The 16219-nt window shown below is 50.7% G+C and overlaps 1 protein-coding gene across 1 annotated transcript in view; it reads left to right on the top strand.

Moving 5' to 3' along the window:
• The window catches only part of SLCO2A1 (solute carrier organic anion transporter family member 2A1), a 78864-nt gene that overhangs the window by 56154 nt on the left and 6491 nt on the right, over nt 1-16219 (top strand). Inside the window, 8 exon segments of the mRNA NM_001011558.1 lie at nt 3477-3704; nt 4511-4609; nt 6713-6849; nt 8608-8686; nt 9266-9430; nt 10497-10686; nt 12567-12732; nt 15066-15229. Of these exon segments, the coding sequence (NP_001011558.1) occupies nt 3477-3704; nt 4511-4609; nt 6713-6849; nt 8608-8686; nt 9266-9430; nt 10497-10686; nt 12567-12732; nt 15066-15229 (1228 nt within the window).

Genomic DNA, 16219 nt, shown 5'->3' with positions numbered 1-16219 from the left:
TTCCCCACCTCCCCACTGGTTTTGCCAAAGTCTTCTGATAGAAGGTCTTTTCCTCTCCATCCTTCTAGCCCTTAGACTCACCGATCCCTGTCCTCTAGATTTTTAGCGGAAGATCCTAATGGTCTAACGGTTTAAATTCTAGAAGACTCCACTCTCACCAGAGGAAGCCGGCCATGGCCACCCACTGCAGGAGTCTCAGGTGTGAATTCTTAGGAAGCCTACACTATGTTTGTCTCTGGCATAAACACCTGTGCCCACATCAAGCCAGGGAGCAGCAGGTCCTACCCATTGTTGCACCCTGCTCTTCCTGGCTTCAGGGCTGCCTGCCTCCAGGACAGCCAGGTGCTACATCACTGAGGGCAGTGCTACCTGGTGAAAGAAGCCTTGTCTTCTGCAGGTGAATTTCGTATGAGTCATGGCCTGGGCCAGAGTGGATTTGGCCCCAGTCAGGCCTGGCATAAGGAAAAGAGAGTTCATGAAGAGATCTTGGATCAATTTGGAATGCAGAAGAGCCAAAGAGGAACTCCAGAGACTTGCAGTTGGGGCCAATTTTAAAATACACATTTTAGTAAAGGCAGTTCTTGACACGGAATTGACATTCCAAAAGTTAATAATAACAAATGACCCCCAGAGGGTTTTGCCTCCTGGACATTTCATTAGGTGGAATTTTGTGAGGATTTTTGTGGCACTGGCATACCATGCAATGTGCCATATGAGGATTTAATAAGCTGGTCAACATTTCTATGATCTTCGATGACCATTAAATGTCCCACAAAAAAAATAATTTTACCAACCAGGCCAGCAACAGTGTTCTAATAGATGTGAATGTCGAAAAATAATAAGAGATCAGAGAAATTAAGAACTAGACTCTTAGTGAGCCCTGGGTGGCACAGCGGTTTAGCGCCTGCCCTTGGCCCAGGGCGCGATCCTGGAGACCCGGGATCGAATCCCACGTCGGGCTCCCGGTGCATGGGGCCTGCTTCTCCCTCTGCCTGTGTCTCTGCCTCTCTCTCTCTCTCTATGTGACTATCATAAATAAATAAAAAAATTTAAAAAAAAAAGAACTAGACTCTTAAAAGAAACACTTACTCTTTAGGCCTTCATCTACCATGTGCCTGTGCTCCAGCAGCTAGCCTGCCCTCGTGTGTCCCACACACGTGCCTCTGGGCTGTGCATCACAGTCTGCAAAGCCGGCCAGCCCTCCCCTTCCCTCGTGCAATGCACCACCTCATCTATTTTGCTATCAAAATACCTCTTTACTGGGTCAATTCCACTCCCTGCACATAGGCCTTGCAATCGGTCTTAATGCTTCCAGTGTGTTCGTTGCACTGCTCCCGTCATGATCTTCAACCCTCCGGGATTTTCCTTAGGATACAATCCAAACCCCTTCCCAGGACACACAAGCCCTCCAGGAGTGGCCATGCCTCACCCTGCTTAGACCTGCATGCTGGTCATACTGAACTTTATTTTGTGCCATTCAGTCCCCCTCCCCCACCAGCCCCTGATAACCACCATTCTACTCTCTTTCTCTCTATGAATTTGTCTATTCTAGTTTCTTCATATAAGTGGAGTCATGCAATGTTTGTACCTTTGTGTCTGGCTTTTTTCGGTTAGCATAATGTCTTCAGGGTTCTTCCATTTTGTATGTAGCAGGTATCAGAATTTCCTTCCTTTTTAAGGCTCAGTAATATTCCATTTTATGTGTCTATCACATTTTGTTTATCCATTCATTTGTTGATGGACATTTGGATTGTTTCCACCTTTTGGCTATTATGAATAGCCCTGCTATGAATGCTGGTGTACAAGTCCTGCTTTAAATTATTTGGGGTGTATACCCAGAAATGTAAATGTTGAATCTTATGGTGGTTGTATTTAAGTTTTTTGAAGGAACTGCCATACCATCTTCCATCATGGCCGCACCATTTTGCATTCCTTCCAGCAATGTACAAAGGGCTCTAACTTTTTCTTCGTCTTATACAAACAACACTTGATGTTTTCTGTTTGTTGTCATTGTTATTGATAATAGCCATCCTGACGAATGTGAAAGGATATCTCATTGTGGTTAGGATTGGAACAATACTGTGGTTGCTTCTTCAATGAACTGTGGCCACAGTAGGCTGAAGTTTGTGAAGGCAACACTCATGCCTTTGTCTCTGTCACCTCCCTGTCCCCTACCCCAGCAGAGTGCCTGCCCACAGTCACTATTGGCCAAATAACTGACCAACTGAGGATGAATAAAATTTGGTCCAGGAGGTTTTTCAGGACTCAGCATCCAAGTTTTCCCCTGTCTGGATGACCTTAACAAGAAGACACCTTATCCTTCCTTGGTGTTCCTGGGACAGGCCTCCTGTTCATTCCATGGGGGAGTTCTGTAGGCCAGGAGTTTTCAAATGTGCCCTATACAAACATCAGTGTAGAGGACAGGTAGGGGTGGGACTAGGGGGACCAAGCATGTGTGCCTGGGGAAGAGAGAGAGCAATGAGGAGGGCAGACCCTTACCCCACCATCCAGGGCAGGCTGGGGCACAGTTGAGCATGAGGGGCAAATCTGGTCCACAGCCCTCATATTTCCTCTCTTTGGGGCTTTGAGGCCAACATAGATCAGTGCTTTACCCTCTCTGGCAGTACCCCAAATGAGAATTAAAGGGAATTATGTTAGTGTGAAATGACAATCTCATAGAGCAAGATCAGTGATGTTAGTGGTGTCCATTGGCTTGGACAAGGTATGAGAAAAAGGGATCTTCTGGAAGGGACCCCTCAAGAGCTCTTGAGGCCTTGGAGAGCTGACAGTGCTGATTGGTTAGTGTGGGCCAAGTTAAAAACAATGGCATGGAAGTGGCAGTCACAGGCAGCATGGTGCTCACAGCATGCTGGGAGTCTCTGGGACCCTCCCAGAAAGGAGGGATTGAACTTGAAGGTCTCAAGTCCTTTCCAGCTCCCCAGATTGTAGGATTCTTGGTTGCTGCCCACATTCAGTAAGGACATTAAATGCCTTTGTGTGACACAGTGCCAGGCTTCTCCAGGAATCAGGTTCCAGGGGTCATGACACAGGAGGGATGCATCCCAAGTGGGGATGACACTATCCTCTGTGTCTTCTGTGAGCCTTTGTTCTGCTAAAGAGAACCACACCCCAGGGACCCCAAGTCCGAGGCTGAGCACAGAGCGTTTCAGTCCAGCAGGCCTGGATTTTGATCCTGGATCCCCCTTTTTCAACTGAGCAACCCTTTCCTCTGGGAATGCCGGTATCAACCTCCATGATCAGCTCCCTGCCTGTACTCACAGAGGACAAAGAATGGATAGCCATGGGTGGAAGATTCCTCTCACCCAAGAAGGGCTGCTCCTGGAACAGGGAGCCCACACTCTGACCTTTGTGTCTACAGTCACTTCCCAAAGGCCTGAGAGAAAGGCCAGATTTGGAGGCCAGCTGGTGGAACTAGAAGACCAGGTGGTGGTTACTGGCGTGCTCTCTCATTACAGGGAACAGCAGCCACTTCCAAGCTGAGCTCTGTCAGAAGCACTGGCAGGACCTTCCCCCCAGTAAGTGCCATAGCACCACCCAGGACTCCCGGAAGGAGACCAGCAGCATGTGGGGTCTCATGGTGGTCGCCCAGCTGCTGGCAGGCGTCGGGACGGTGCCCATTCAGCCATTCGGAATCTCCTACGTGGATGACTTCTCTGAGCCCAACAACTCACCCCTGTACATCTGTGAGTCACAGGCTTGAGGAGGGCTACGGGGATGTGGCCGCATCCTGAAGTGGCACTCGCTCAGGTTTGGGGGGAAGACATGTGGTTTGAATGCCAGCTCTATTACCTAGCAACTGTGTGATCCTGGGCAGGTGACTGGACCCCAGGGCCCCAGGTTCCTCTCCTGCAGAGCGGTATCTGCATTGGGCAGCTGTGGGATTACATAAGTAATGTATGTAACCACTTAGGCCCGCACTGGGCATGGGGGAGCTCCTTTAACAGCCCCTGAAAATGCTGCTGTCCAATCCTCCAGGTATAGGCCGGGGTACACATGTCTTCCCAAACTGTCCACTTAGGCCTCAAAGAAGCACAAGCAAAGCAGATAACAAATGACCATCTCACTGCCCCCATCCTTCCCTTAAAACAAGCCGCAATGAGCATTCTTGAGGCCCACGCCTCCAACAAGACAGAGCACACCCACTGGCTCCATGGCCCCACAGCTCCTGCCAGGGTTCCTAGCATTGTACTTGCAGGGAGCTTCGCCCACCAGCACACCCAGCAGGAATCGTTAAATGCTGGGGAGGCTTTCCCTCCTGGCAAGTGGGTCTCTTTGGTAGCTGGCTGGAGGAGAAACAGCCTTGGTTCCACACATCTCAGGATCTTGGGTGATTCTAGTCTTGTCTATGGGAAATGCCCTCGATGTGGACTTGTGAAGGCCAGGGGACAGATGGGGTGACATCTCAGGAATCCCTCAGCTAGGGAAAGAACTCGGGGCTGCCACACCCTCTCAAGCTCCCTCAGCCTCCTTTTCCTTCCCTGCTTTCCAGCCATCTTATTTGCCATCTCTGTGTTTGGACCGGCCTTCGGATACCTGCTGGGCTCCGTCATGCTGCAGATCTTTGTGGACTATGGCCGAGTGGACACAGGTGAGCGTGTGCAAGGATGCCCATCCCACCACTGGTTCCAGGGGACAGCCTCCCCAAGCCCCAGCCAGGCAGGGCAGAAGGTGAGCTTTAACTCCAGATGCTTGGGCTTCCTCTTTCCCTCACTCATTCGCTCCTGCAGAGCCTCAGGCAGCCGGGAGCAAACTGCGTGCTTCCTCTTGCACAGGACACTTTCTGTCCTCGAGAAGTGTGTAGCAGGAAACCTAGAAACTTGGGACAGGGCTTCAGCTGTTGCTACCATAGCTGCCCATCTTGGTAGTGGTATTAAAAATAGTTTTACCGTTCTTGGATTCAAAGATGGCGTTGATTATTCAAAAAAAAAAAGATTTAATAGGAGCTCTTTTGAGGATAAAGAGGCACTACGTAAAATATACACATGGATTATGATTCACATCATGTTTAACTCTGTGAACACTGGTAGTTAACAAGCTGTGTCTAATCCTGGTTCTACCTCTTACTGGGTGAGTGATCTATATCTTTCTGTGCCTCAGTTTCCTCACCTGTAAAATGGGGCTAATGGTAGTAAAATAAAGTTGTTGTAAGGATTAGAACATGCCTGATATATATATTTAGAGGTTAATAGGTTTGAGCTCTTATTCTTCACAAAATGGTATGGACTAAATTGCTGTATGTCTTAGAATGAGGAAATATGGTCCGTAGACCAGGACACATGAGGTGTCCACAGGTCGCTGAGGTGACCACCCATGGAGCCAGCCTCCCAGTGAATCCTGCAAGGGCTCATGGCCTTTGTAAGCTTGTCCTATGCCACCCAGCCTCCCAGAGGGCAGGGAGAGCCAGCACTGTCACAGAGGGGCAGGCAAAGTGCTTTGGAAGGTCCAAGGCAGGAGACAGTGCTCCTGCCTGAGGTGGTCAGGGAGGGCTTCCTAGGCAGCTGACATCTGCATGCATCCCCATTGGTGGGTGGGATTTCTGCAGGTAGTACTGGGAAGGAAGGCCTTCCAAGGGGAGAAAAACACCTGGACAAAGGCAAGAGATGGAAGATGTGTGGAATGTGGGGATGAAACAGAAAGTTCCCACCCACCAGAAGATGTGACTAGGTGGCAGGTCTGAGCCAGACACGCGGGAATAATACTCCCACCAGTTCCTGGCACACAGACCGGAGTTTGCCTATTACACAAAGAATATGGACAGACATTAAAGCCACCATCCTGCCAGAGTCCACAGATTCCTGTTCCTGGGTACTGTCAGACCATGATGTCTTCATTGAGGTGTCACCTGCCTTTACTTCACATGACAAGGAAAAGCCAGGAGGAGCTTTCTGCCTCAGAGTCAAGCCATCTTTGCCCTTTTCCTGGCACTTCCTGAATCAGTTCCTGCCTCTTGGTTACCCAAGGAGACTTGCAGCTGAGCTCCCAGGACCAAGGACAGTGCCCAGAGATGCCTGGCATGTTGGACTGAGGGCCATTCTGCTACCTTCTCCCTCCCTCCCTCCATGCCCACATGGTTTCTTTACAGCAAGAGGCACAATGGCAGACTCTCAGATGCAGATGGGAGACATTGGCTGGGTGAAGCATCTCCTTTGGAGGCCAAGCAGCTCACTCTGATGATAGTTGTTCCCTCAGGCTCTTAAGGATTATTAGTTCTCCTTTCTTAGGGATCAGTAAAGTGGGGAGGCAGTAGCATTCAGTGATTAGGAATGGGTTTGGATACCAGGGAGACATGGGTTTAAAATCGACCAGTGAAATAGTACTTACTAGCCCTAACCTTGGATCAGGGCAAAGCTAATATCTCTGATCCTCAGTCTTCTGATTGGTTGGAGGTGGGTGGATACAGCCTCCTTCATTGATATACCTACCAAAGGTTGGGAATAAAATAAGATGAGGTCCAGGTTCTGATTCCTTCAGCCTGGGGATTATCTCATGATCTGCTTCATGCACAGTGGCCACCATGCTCTGGAGACCAGATGGCCTGGAGAGGGAATGCTGTCTTGACCCAGATTCTAGCTCATGCCTTACCTCTTCTGCATCATGGGAAGACAGCCCCCCTGATCAGAGGCCCTCTTTCCAGTAGAATGAGATCCCGCATTCACTCAGAAAGCACTTGTTCTCTTTGCTTTCTTTCTAGCTGCGGTTAACCTGAGCCCTGGAGATCCCCGGTGGATTGGAGCATGGTGGCTGGGCCTGCTCATCTCCTCAGCCTCCTTGGTTCTTACCTCTTTCCCCTTTTTCTTCTTTCCTCGAGCAATGCTCAGGGAAGCAGAGGTAAGGTTCTGAGAGCCTATGACTCTGCCTCTTAGAGTTCAAGAAAGGGAGGTATGGGGAAAAAATAAACTGAACTGAGAAACTGCAGCATGTTAAGCAAATTCTGGGTGAAATCTAAACAAGTTGCATGACACAGGACTTCTCAGAGGCTTTGAGAGGTGAGAGTGTTGGTGAATTTCCAGACAGCCTCTCACCAGAGTGCCCTTTCCACGTCAGGCATCAGGAGGGTTCCAGGGAGCATAGTTTGGGAAACACCAAATTCATAGTAAAGAGCCAGGAAAAGCCAAATATATGGACTGGCACAGTTGGCCCCTCATGTGTGAACCTGCAGGACTGAGTGGGAAGGAAAGCTCTAGAGCTGAAGAGCATGAGGGTGGGCTGAGAATGAGTTGACTGTGCGTGGATGGACCTTCTGTGTGTCTGCCAGCCCTGCCTCCTGGGAAAGAAGTCAGGAAAGGATGAGAATGGAAAACAGAGACAAGAAGGCTGGGTGGGACTTTGATGTTAGGGTCTAAAACTTGTTCTGATCCCATGAAGTTCCTGGGGCACTGCAGTGACTGGGTGACCACATAGGTGGCATCATGGCAGCTGGGTTGAGGTCAGGAAGTCAGGAAGGAGGGAAGGCTGGCCATCTGAAGAAGTCTGTGTAGAGATGAAGGATGGGGCTGAGTGCCAGCCAGTGGTTGCCAAACAGCTGAGGCAGGACACGGAGAGATGTTCTTGGAGGGGGTGCCAAGTACTCAGCAGTGGGCAGATTGGAGGAGAAGCAGACGAAGTTGGCACCAAGGTTTCAAGCCAGAGCCCGAGCTCAACATCTGGCAGTGAGGTGTGTGAGATCTAGGCCCAGCTGTGGGAGGAGTGGCAAGGGTGGGAGAGCCTCCACCTGTCTTAGGGAAGAACTTCAGAGGTTGTCAGTGCATTGTGGTGGTTTGGGGGTCAGCGAACCTGAGCCTGAGTGCCACTTAAAACCTAGCAGAGTGATCTTGGGCAAGTTGCCCTGTTTCTACATTTCCTTTAAAATACTGGAGATAGAGCACCTGTCTCAGAGGAGGCTGTGAGGAGTGGAGATGTGTGTGGAAGGCTGGGCACGGTGCCCGATGTGGAGTGTGCTCGCAGTACATGGAGCTCCTGGGCCTGGTGGTGTGTTCCCCTGGGAAGCCCTAATGGCGTCAGAGCGCGGGGGCCTTGCACTCCTCGTGTAGGGGTTCAGAGCTACAGCTGACAAGTTCACAAGAGGTAGGTGAGCTCACTGAGGTGGTATGCATAAAAGCGTGGGCCAGGGGCCAGGACGCAGCCTGGAGTGGGACTCAACTTTGGGACCAGAATGAAGCAGGGACTCCATAGAGGAGATGAAAAGAAAGAGCTGGAAGCAGAGGTCATTGAGGACCAGTGTATCCCAGAAGCCTGCCAGCCCTGGAATCTGAGGACAGCGAGGAAGTGTAGCTATGACAGACAAGATCTAATCAGTCATCTTTTGGCATCAGTCAAGAGAAAGCTAGATATGAATAACATGCCCAGAGGGATCCCAGGAGGCATTGGCATGGATGTGTTCTGGCCAGCAGCCACCGCACTGGGCTCACTGACATGCAGGTGGCACTGGCTTCCAGCGAGCATTCTCTGGGCGCCCTCCCCCACACACCTGGGGCAGCTCACAGCTGCCCATCCCTGAGCCACCGACACCAGGAGGGGCAGGGGCCCAGGGTAGGGCCACCACAGGGAGTTTGGACCATTAACGCTCACCCCCTTTGCTGCCTTCAGAGGTCTCCTGCCATAGTGGATGAAGCAAGGAAGATGGATGAGGCCAAGCCAAGAAGCTCCCTGGTGGATTTCATTAAACGTAACTAACTGCCCCAGCAAATCCCTGGGCAGGGCGGGGGGTGGGGTGGGGCATGTAGCACTGGCTTGAGGTGGGGGCAGGGAGTACCCCAGCCCATGCAGTGTTGTGCATAGGAAGGGGCAGCTAAAGCAGGTGGTCTGTAACTGGCCCATCTCCCAGGAGCGGTTCTGCTAGAGGCTCTGGTGACTGCTGCTGTGCAGGTTCCAGGAGACTCAGATTTAAGCAGAGTCAGCCCTGCCTCCATGGTGTGGCCCCCATGTTCTCTCCCTCGTTTCACATGGAGGTGGCTGTCATGTGTCATGCTTAACACCACGTTCCCAGTGTTAGCCCCTTTTCTATCCAGCCCCCGCCTGATATCTTCTAGGCACATCCTCACTTTGCTTAGCCTGTGAACATGTTGAGTGGGAGTTGAGAGGCTATGTGCCCCTGGACTGGCCACTGAACATCTTGGTGCCTCAGATCTGCCCCGAGGAAGAGAGGAGAGCTGCCTAGAGGAGGAGGAAGGGCAGTGACTAGTCCCAAGGCACCCCTGTGGTGACCGCCACGAGGGCCCGGCCCCTGACAACCATCTGTTGACAGGGTTTCCTCGCATCTTCCTGAAGCTGCTGATGAACCCACTCTTCATGCTGGTGGTCCTGGCCCAGTGCACCTTCTCCTCGGTCATTGCTGGCCTCTCCACATTCCTCAACAAGTTTTTGGAGAAGCAGTATGGTGCCTCCGCAGCCTATGCCAACTTCCTCATCGGTGAGTCTGGAGGGTGAGGGCGCTGCAGGAGCTGGAGAGCCCTGCCTAGGCCCTTGCTTGAGGGAGCAGCCGGGCCCTCCGCTGCCCATCCAGGGACGGGAGAGGCCAGACCGGACACAGACAAGAGCCAGAGGAGGACTGGCCCAAAGGAAAGAATTTTAAGGACATTTTTCCTGGTTAGCAATCTAGAATGTTCTTAGCAGGTCTCTGGGGTTCCTATCATTCCAGGCAGGGGTGGGCAGAGGATAGGATCTGTCTTCCTCTCTGTCAGAGGGGCTGGAAGACTGACAGCTTCCCAAAGGCCCTGACACCATCAGAGGCAACAGAGAAAAGAGAAAAGGTAGAAATTGGGGTTAGGGATAATGCCTCCTGTTTTTTTTTCCCTTTTTCACCAAGGACTTGAATACCCACTTGGGTAAGGAGTATGTGGCCCAGTGATTCTCCACCCTGGCTGCACTTTAGGATCCCCTGGACAGCTTTAAAAAAAAATACAGATACCCAGGCTGCTTGCTCAGCCAATAAAAGCAGACTCTCTGGGTGGGCCCAGCATTGGTATTTTGTGCAGCTGAGATTGAGGAGCACTGATGTGGTCCCACCAAGTACCAAAGTGAACTACTGAGCCCAATCCACAGGTGAGCCTGGTCATCTGGAGATGGCAAGATGGTGGGGGCCTTAGCTGTGACCTCATCCCTTTAGCTTCAGTCACTAGCTAGTACATGAAATAGGGGCACCACCGTGTGATCCAGCTGGTATAATGAGGATGCAATGAGGGGCCAGGTAATGAAAGGCACCTAATAAATGCACCTTCAACCCACATCCCTCTGGCTGCAAGGGTTCCACTTATTTCTTTATTCTTTGCATAAGCAGGGCAATCTGCTATGTCAGGGTAACTCTGTGGATATGCCTGGCAAACAGTAAATGCTCAATTAATGTCATTTATTACCATTAAAGTTGAATGTATCGAATGTTCCTTCAAGCAACCATGCCCCCTTGCCCATGGTTCAGCTCAGTGTCTACCCCCAACTCCCAGTCCTTTGCACCCAGACCGGCTTCTCTTTGTTTGTAGGTGCCGTGAACCTCCCAGCTGCAGCACTAGGAATGCTGTTCGGAGGAATCCTCATGAAGCGTTTTGTTTTCTCTCTGCAAACCATTCCCCGCGTGGCTGCCACCATCATCACCATCTCCATGATTCTCTGCGCCCCTCTCTTCTTCATGGGATGCTCCACCCCCACGGTAGCGGAGGTCTATCCCCCCAGGTAATGGGAACGAGAGGTGAGAAGATCCCCTTTGCTGAGGCCAGAGCCTAGATCTGGCTACCATACATCTTCCTTTCTGCTTCTTCAACTCTTTTCTCTCCTTTTTTACTTTTTGATCTAATCTCTTATGTGGCAACTTAGAAAATGGGCTCTTGAATCATATGCTTAATTATGAGAAGAAATCAGAGGTCCTAGTGAGCCCCACCAATCAGGGTCAGGGTTCTGTTTTTTAAGAAGCACCAAAAACTAATTAGTCTGGTTTCAGGATGAATCTATAGGGCAGTGAGTCTCAGGAACCAGGAAATAAGCTATGTTTAGCATCAACTCTGTGCCGGCTACAATTACAAAGTCTCCTTGAGCTGCTGAAGAAAGATGAGAGGAGGGGACTTGAAAAGATCTGGGAAAGAACAATGGAAGTGATGACAGACTCAAAAAATTGGGGCAGGTGAGGCAGAGGGCAGATAAAGTATACCTGTCAGTTTGCATAAAGCAACCTGGTCCCAAGGTTTAAGTCTGGCTTCGTGTTCAGGAAGAGCTTTAGAGGCCCATGAGAGGAGGGTGCTGAGTGAAGGGCATTTATTTTTTCCTGGGTGCCCCTTCCAACTACCTCTTCTTTTAGGTTTTGCCTAGTGAAGTTGCAATGTTTGGAGAAACTGTACCTTTCAGCCTTGGTGTTTTCTCTTTTTCTTTAAGATACTGTCTTTTGTCTTTGGTGGGTGATGGAGAGAAGGGGTAGGAGGGAAGGGAGGCTGGCCCAGGGCAGGAACCTCCATTGAATTTGTATTGTTCTGCAGGCAGACGATGGATTAAGAGAAGCTGAGAAAGCTTTGAGCCTTTGGGTGGCTCTTACTAGGAGTGTTTGGGTTTTTTTAAGATTTATCTATTTATTTGAGAGAGAGCAGGGGAAAGGGTGGGGTGGGGAGAGAATCTCAAGCAGACTCCCCGCTGAGTGCAGAGCCCAACGCAGGGCTGGATCCCACGACCCTGAGATCATGACCTGAGTTGAAATCACGAGCTGGATGCCTAACTGGCTGAACCACCCAGGCGCCTCTCACCAGGAGTATTTAGCACAGGGCTTTGTCATCAGACTAGGGTGAGCTCTGGCACAGTTCTTTGTAGTTGGCAAAAGTTACTTATCTAATCTTCAGTTTTCTCTCATGAAAGGAATGTGATTAATTGTAGAAGTGTTGTGAGGGCAGCATAAAAAGTCTTGGGCACTGTGCCTGGCACCAAAGATATATCCCATTAATATTAACCATCAGCAGTGTAATTATTTCAGCAGAGTCCTGGTCTGTGGTTTGTCAGTTTATCCCAAACCTCAGAGAAATGAAAATCAGATGTGGTGGTCGGGGGGTGGGAATGGTGAGATCAGCTGGTGGAACCCCCTGGGTTGAAGCACAGGGGTGGAGGTTCAGTGACCTGGGCAACATCTACATAGACCCAGAGACAGGAGCCCTCCAGACCCCAGATGCCCTCCAGGGGCCCCAGCCTTCTCTCAACCAGAGCCCAGGTGGAGGGGGAGGGAAGGGAAATATTGCCTATGACTCTGGCATAGCATCTGCCATTTCTTTCATCAGAGTCCTGGTTGGTTGGTTGGTTGGTGGGTTGGTTGGTTAGTTGTCTTGATGCTCTTCTGCAGCACGGGGTTTGCTGACCGAGTCTTTCTGACCAGCAGTTGGCGGTGCCACAGGCACTGACCAAGCAGTCAATTCACCACTGGCTCCAATAGGCATAACTCCGATCCCAGGGTGGCACTGGCCCAAGACAAACAGAGACTCACAGGCATACTAACCAGGCGGGGAACTCACCCTGGGCTGGCGCGGGGAGGTTTTTCTTTGGTCTCGCTTTGTTTGATTCCCCATTTCCTGTTTTGCTGGCAGGACATCAAGTCCTATACATCCGCAGCCTCCTGCCTGCCGCAGGCACTGCTCGTGCCCAGACTCCATCTTCCACCCAGTGTGTGGAGACAACGGAGTAGAATACCTCTCGCCGTGCCACGCAGGCTGCAGCGAAATCAACGTCACCTCCATAGCCTCCAAGCAGCTGGTAAGGGCATGAGAAGCCCTGTGCGGTCTCTGTGCTCAGCTTGTGCCCTCGCAGGCTGCTCCTCAGCTCCAGGATGGATGAATGCCACCCACGCCACACTCGTTCCCAGCCTCCTGGCCCCTGGGCCACACCCGCTCCCTCTCCGCCTCTCCTTCCCTAAGGTCATGACCAGATGCCTACAGCCCAGAGTCAATTAAAGATTGGCTAATGTTCAAAAAAATCACATTCCTGAGGCCCAACAATGCTCAGAGTAGAAACAAGCCAAAGCATTCCTTCAGCTGAGGCCTTTGAGTATCATCCTGACGGATCCTAAGGGGCATCTCTGGGTCCTGCATCTTGGCTGTATGGGAAGCCACAAGGACAGGCCCAGAGAAATTGTGGGCACAGGGCCTTCTGTGATCTGAACTCAGAAGGTTAGAACTAGAAATACGATCTAGGGTATTTGGTTGAACCCCTCAGCCCCGACATATGGCTACACAACTGGCCTGAGGTTATACAGCTATTTAGGGGCAGATCTGGGACTGGAACCCAGGATCCTGCCTCAGTTTCAGACATACCTGGTCAAGGCCATGTATCTCCTGGCCACCAGCCTTCCACTTGTGCAGCCCACGTTCACTGTGCCCACGCGGTGAGGTTCTACTAGCCCTCTGAGTGCTCTGGCTCCTGGCTTCTGCATCAGCAAGCAGCAAACCAAGTCAAGACGTTTGTTCAGTTATTCAACAAATACTTAGTGAACGTCCAGCACAGCCGTGGGTGTTGAGGACTCAGTGGAGAACCCATCAGACAAAGTCCCTGCTCTTGTCGAGTTTGCATTCTATCAAATAAATGCACAAGATAGTTTTAGAATGTAATCTGTGCCACAGAGATACTTAATGACTAGACTCTCTAGTTCCTGGGGGCCTCCCTAAGATGACATTAGAAGTGAACAACCAGAAGAAGAAAACTCTAGGAAGTTCTGGAAGTGAGGCATTCCAGGTAAAGTAACAGCAAGTGGAAGGCCCGAGGGCATGGAGAAAGCACAGAAGGCTAGGGTTGGCACTGAGAGGCATGTCATACCCAGGCCAAGGCTGGGCAGGCCAGGCCTAGGAGCCAGATGTGCCTTCTCCTAAAAGCAATGGGAAGTCTGTGCAGTTCTGCTAAGGATGCTCTAAGGAGGGGAATGCACCCCATTCCCTTAAGCCCATATGGAGGGCATGGATAAGGCTAGCCCCCACTTAGCATCCTCCTCCAAGGGCACAGGGAAGTGCTGCTCCCACAGCCACCTCCGTGGGCAAAGGGAGACAAAGCATGTAAACAAGGTGGTCTCTCCATTGCCTTCTAATTGGAGGAGTCTCTGGTGGCTTCTGTGGTTTTCTTATCTTTATTTACTTACCTCTGATTCATCTACTTCCAGAAATCATCTTGACATATTTCCAACAACAGCACAAATCCATTAGCGTAATATCAAGAAAAGACAATAAATTATAAGGGGAAAAAATCTATGTGAAAAAATGCAGACTGAGGGAAGTAACAGTCATATTATATATAACTTACTTCTGAGCTTCCCGGGAGCCAAAATGAAGAGGGTACCGAGTTCCTGCTGTCTTCCAGAAGGAAGCATCCTGGCTCATTAGTTCCAGTCCTAGCCTTGTAACTGCTATGACATTTAAATGACCATAGGCTAGTCCATCAGGTGCTGTGAGAAGTAAGGTGAAGACCACCTGACATGGGCAGTGGCCACCAAGACCAGTTATGTAAGAGTGCTGAACCATATGGACTTGTAGACTGGAGACAGGGACCTCTTTCCCTAGAGTCCTTCACAGACAGGAGGCATTCCTCTCTGGTAGGAAGCTCTGGCAAAGGCCTGACAGATGAAGAGCTCAGTGGATTCCACTGGGTTCCCACTGCTGTCTCCTCCTGTCTATACCTTTCTTACCTTCCCCGGCAAAAAGGAGCATCCACAAAACCACTGCTCCAAGGCACAGGGCAGCCTGGCCCCAAAGAGAGCCCTCCAGCCCCTGGTCCCATGCTGGGTAGGCCTTGACTAGCAACAGGATCCTGCATGTCGTGATGTGGGTGGAACTGCAGGAGGGGCCCGGCCCATTCTAGATGACCAGTTTTGGTGAAGACGATTGCCAGAACAGTGGTCAGAGGTGGTATCTGTGGGACACCTTGAAAACCTCACCAGGTCTGCTCTCCAGCCTCCACACGCATCATCGCCCAGCTCCCCAAGGCAGGAGTCCAAACCTGGGGGACTCTTTGGCTAGAGCTGGTACCGGTGACAGCATTTGAAGTGTGTGGTGGGTGAGAGGATGACAGGGTGTCTCCCTCTCCCCCTCCCTCTCCTTTCCAAGACGTATCTGAACTGCAGCTGTGTGACCGGGGCATCTGCTTCAGCCAAGACGGGATCGTGCCCCATCCCCTGTGCCCACTTCCTGCTCCCAGCCATCTTCCTCATCTCCTTCGTGGCCCTCATAGCCTGCATCTCACACAACCCACTCTACATGATGGTTCTGCGGTGAGTGCACCTTGGCCCCCACGCTGCCTGCTTCTGTCTCTCCTCCTTTCCTGGCACTGAAAGACCCCAGCCTCGGAAGGGCAGAGCCACGAATGGCTGAGCCACGATGAAGCCAGGCTGCCTCGCTCCACACTGTGGAAATACCTATAGATTCACTTATGTTTAAGTCCTGAAAGAACTAAAAGGAAGGAAATACCTATAGATTCACTTATGTTTAAGTCCTGAAAGAACTAAAAGGAAGGAGGAGAATTCAGCTAGATGAAAGAAATCAAGGGAGAAAAATCTGGAAAGTTCCAGAGACTTGAGAGTGAAGCTATGAGAAAGGATGAAAACAAGAGCAACCCAGTGTGCTAGGAGCCAGGACCAAGTTCTCAGGTCAGAAGGGAAAGGCTGGCCACGCGGGAGGGGAGAGCAGAGGTGTCCCATTACAGTAGCGGTGGAATGCCTCTGAGGTTTTGAGAGGGAATTGACCCTTCCTTCACCTCGCCCTCTGCAAAGAGAAAACAACATTTCAACCAGTTCACCCAACCCACCCCTGCCTGCCTCTTTCCTGTCCTCACCCACCTTGAAAAACATAGGATCTGGATATCCAGTGCTAGGGTCAAAGGCCCAGCTATGCCATACACTGGCTGGATGTCTTGGGTTGTTGCCAACCTCACTGAGTCTCAGTTTCCTCAGTTATGAAAAGACATTAATGATATTGACCACAAAGGACTGGTGTCAGGATTACCTGATAAATTGCTTTGTAAATCTAAGGTACTTTACATATTGGTTAATTATCCCTATTAACCAAATTCTAAGAATTACTAATAGCTAGCTAGGTGCCAGTGACCTGTTTTTCCCAAAAGGCTAGGAGATGAAGAACTGAAGCAGCCACTTCTCAGGGCCTGCGGTTTTATGAGTTAGCTTGCAAACTACCAAGCTCCTATTTTTGTTACCGTTTCAAGAACGTTGGCAGGAGACAGGAGACTCCTGGTTCAAAGACAAAGG

The sequence above is a fragment of the Canis lupus genome, chromosome 23 (genome assembly GCF_011100685.1).
Source record: "Canis lupus familiaris isolate Mischka breed German Shepherd chromosome 23, alternate assembly UU_Cfam_GSD_1.0, whole genome shotgun sequence".
NCBI classification, from domain to species: domain Eukaryota; kingdom Metazoa; phylum Chordata; class Mammalia; order Carnivora; family Canidae; genus Canis; species Canis lupus.
Note: the sequence above shows the minus strand (reverse complement) of the source record. Positions and strands in the feature narration are given on the sequence as shown.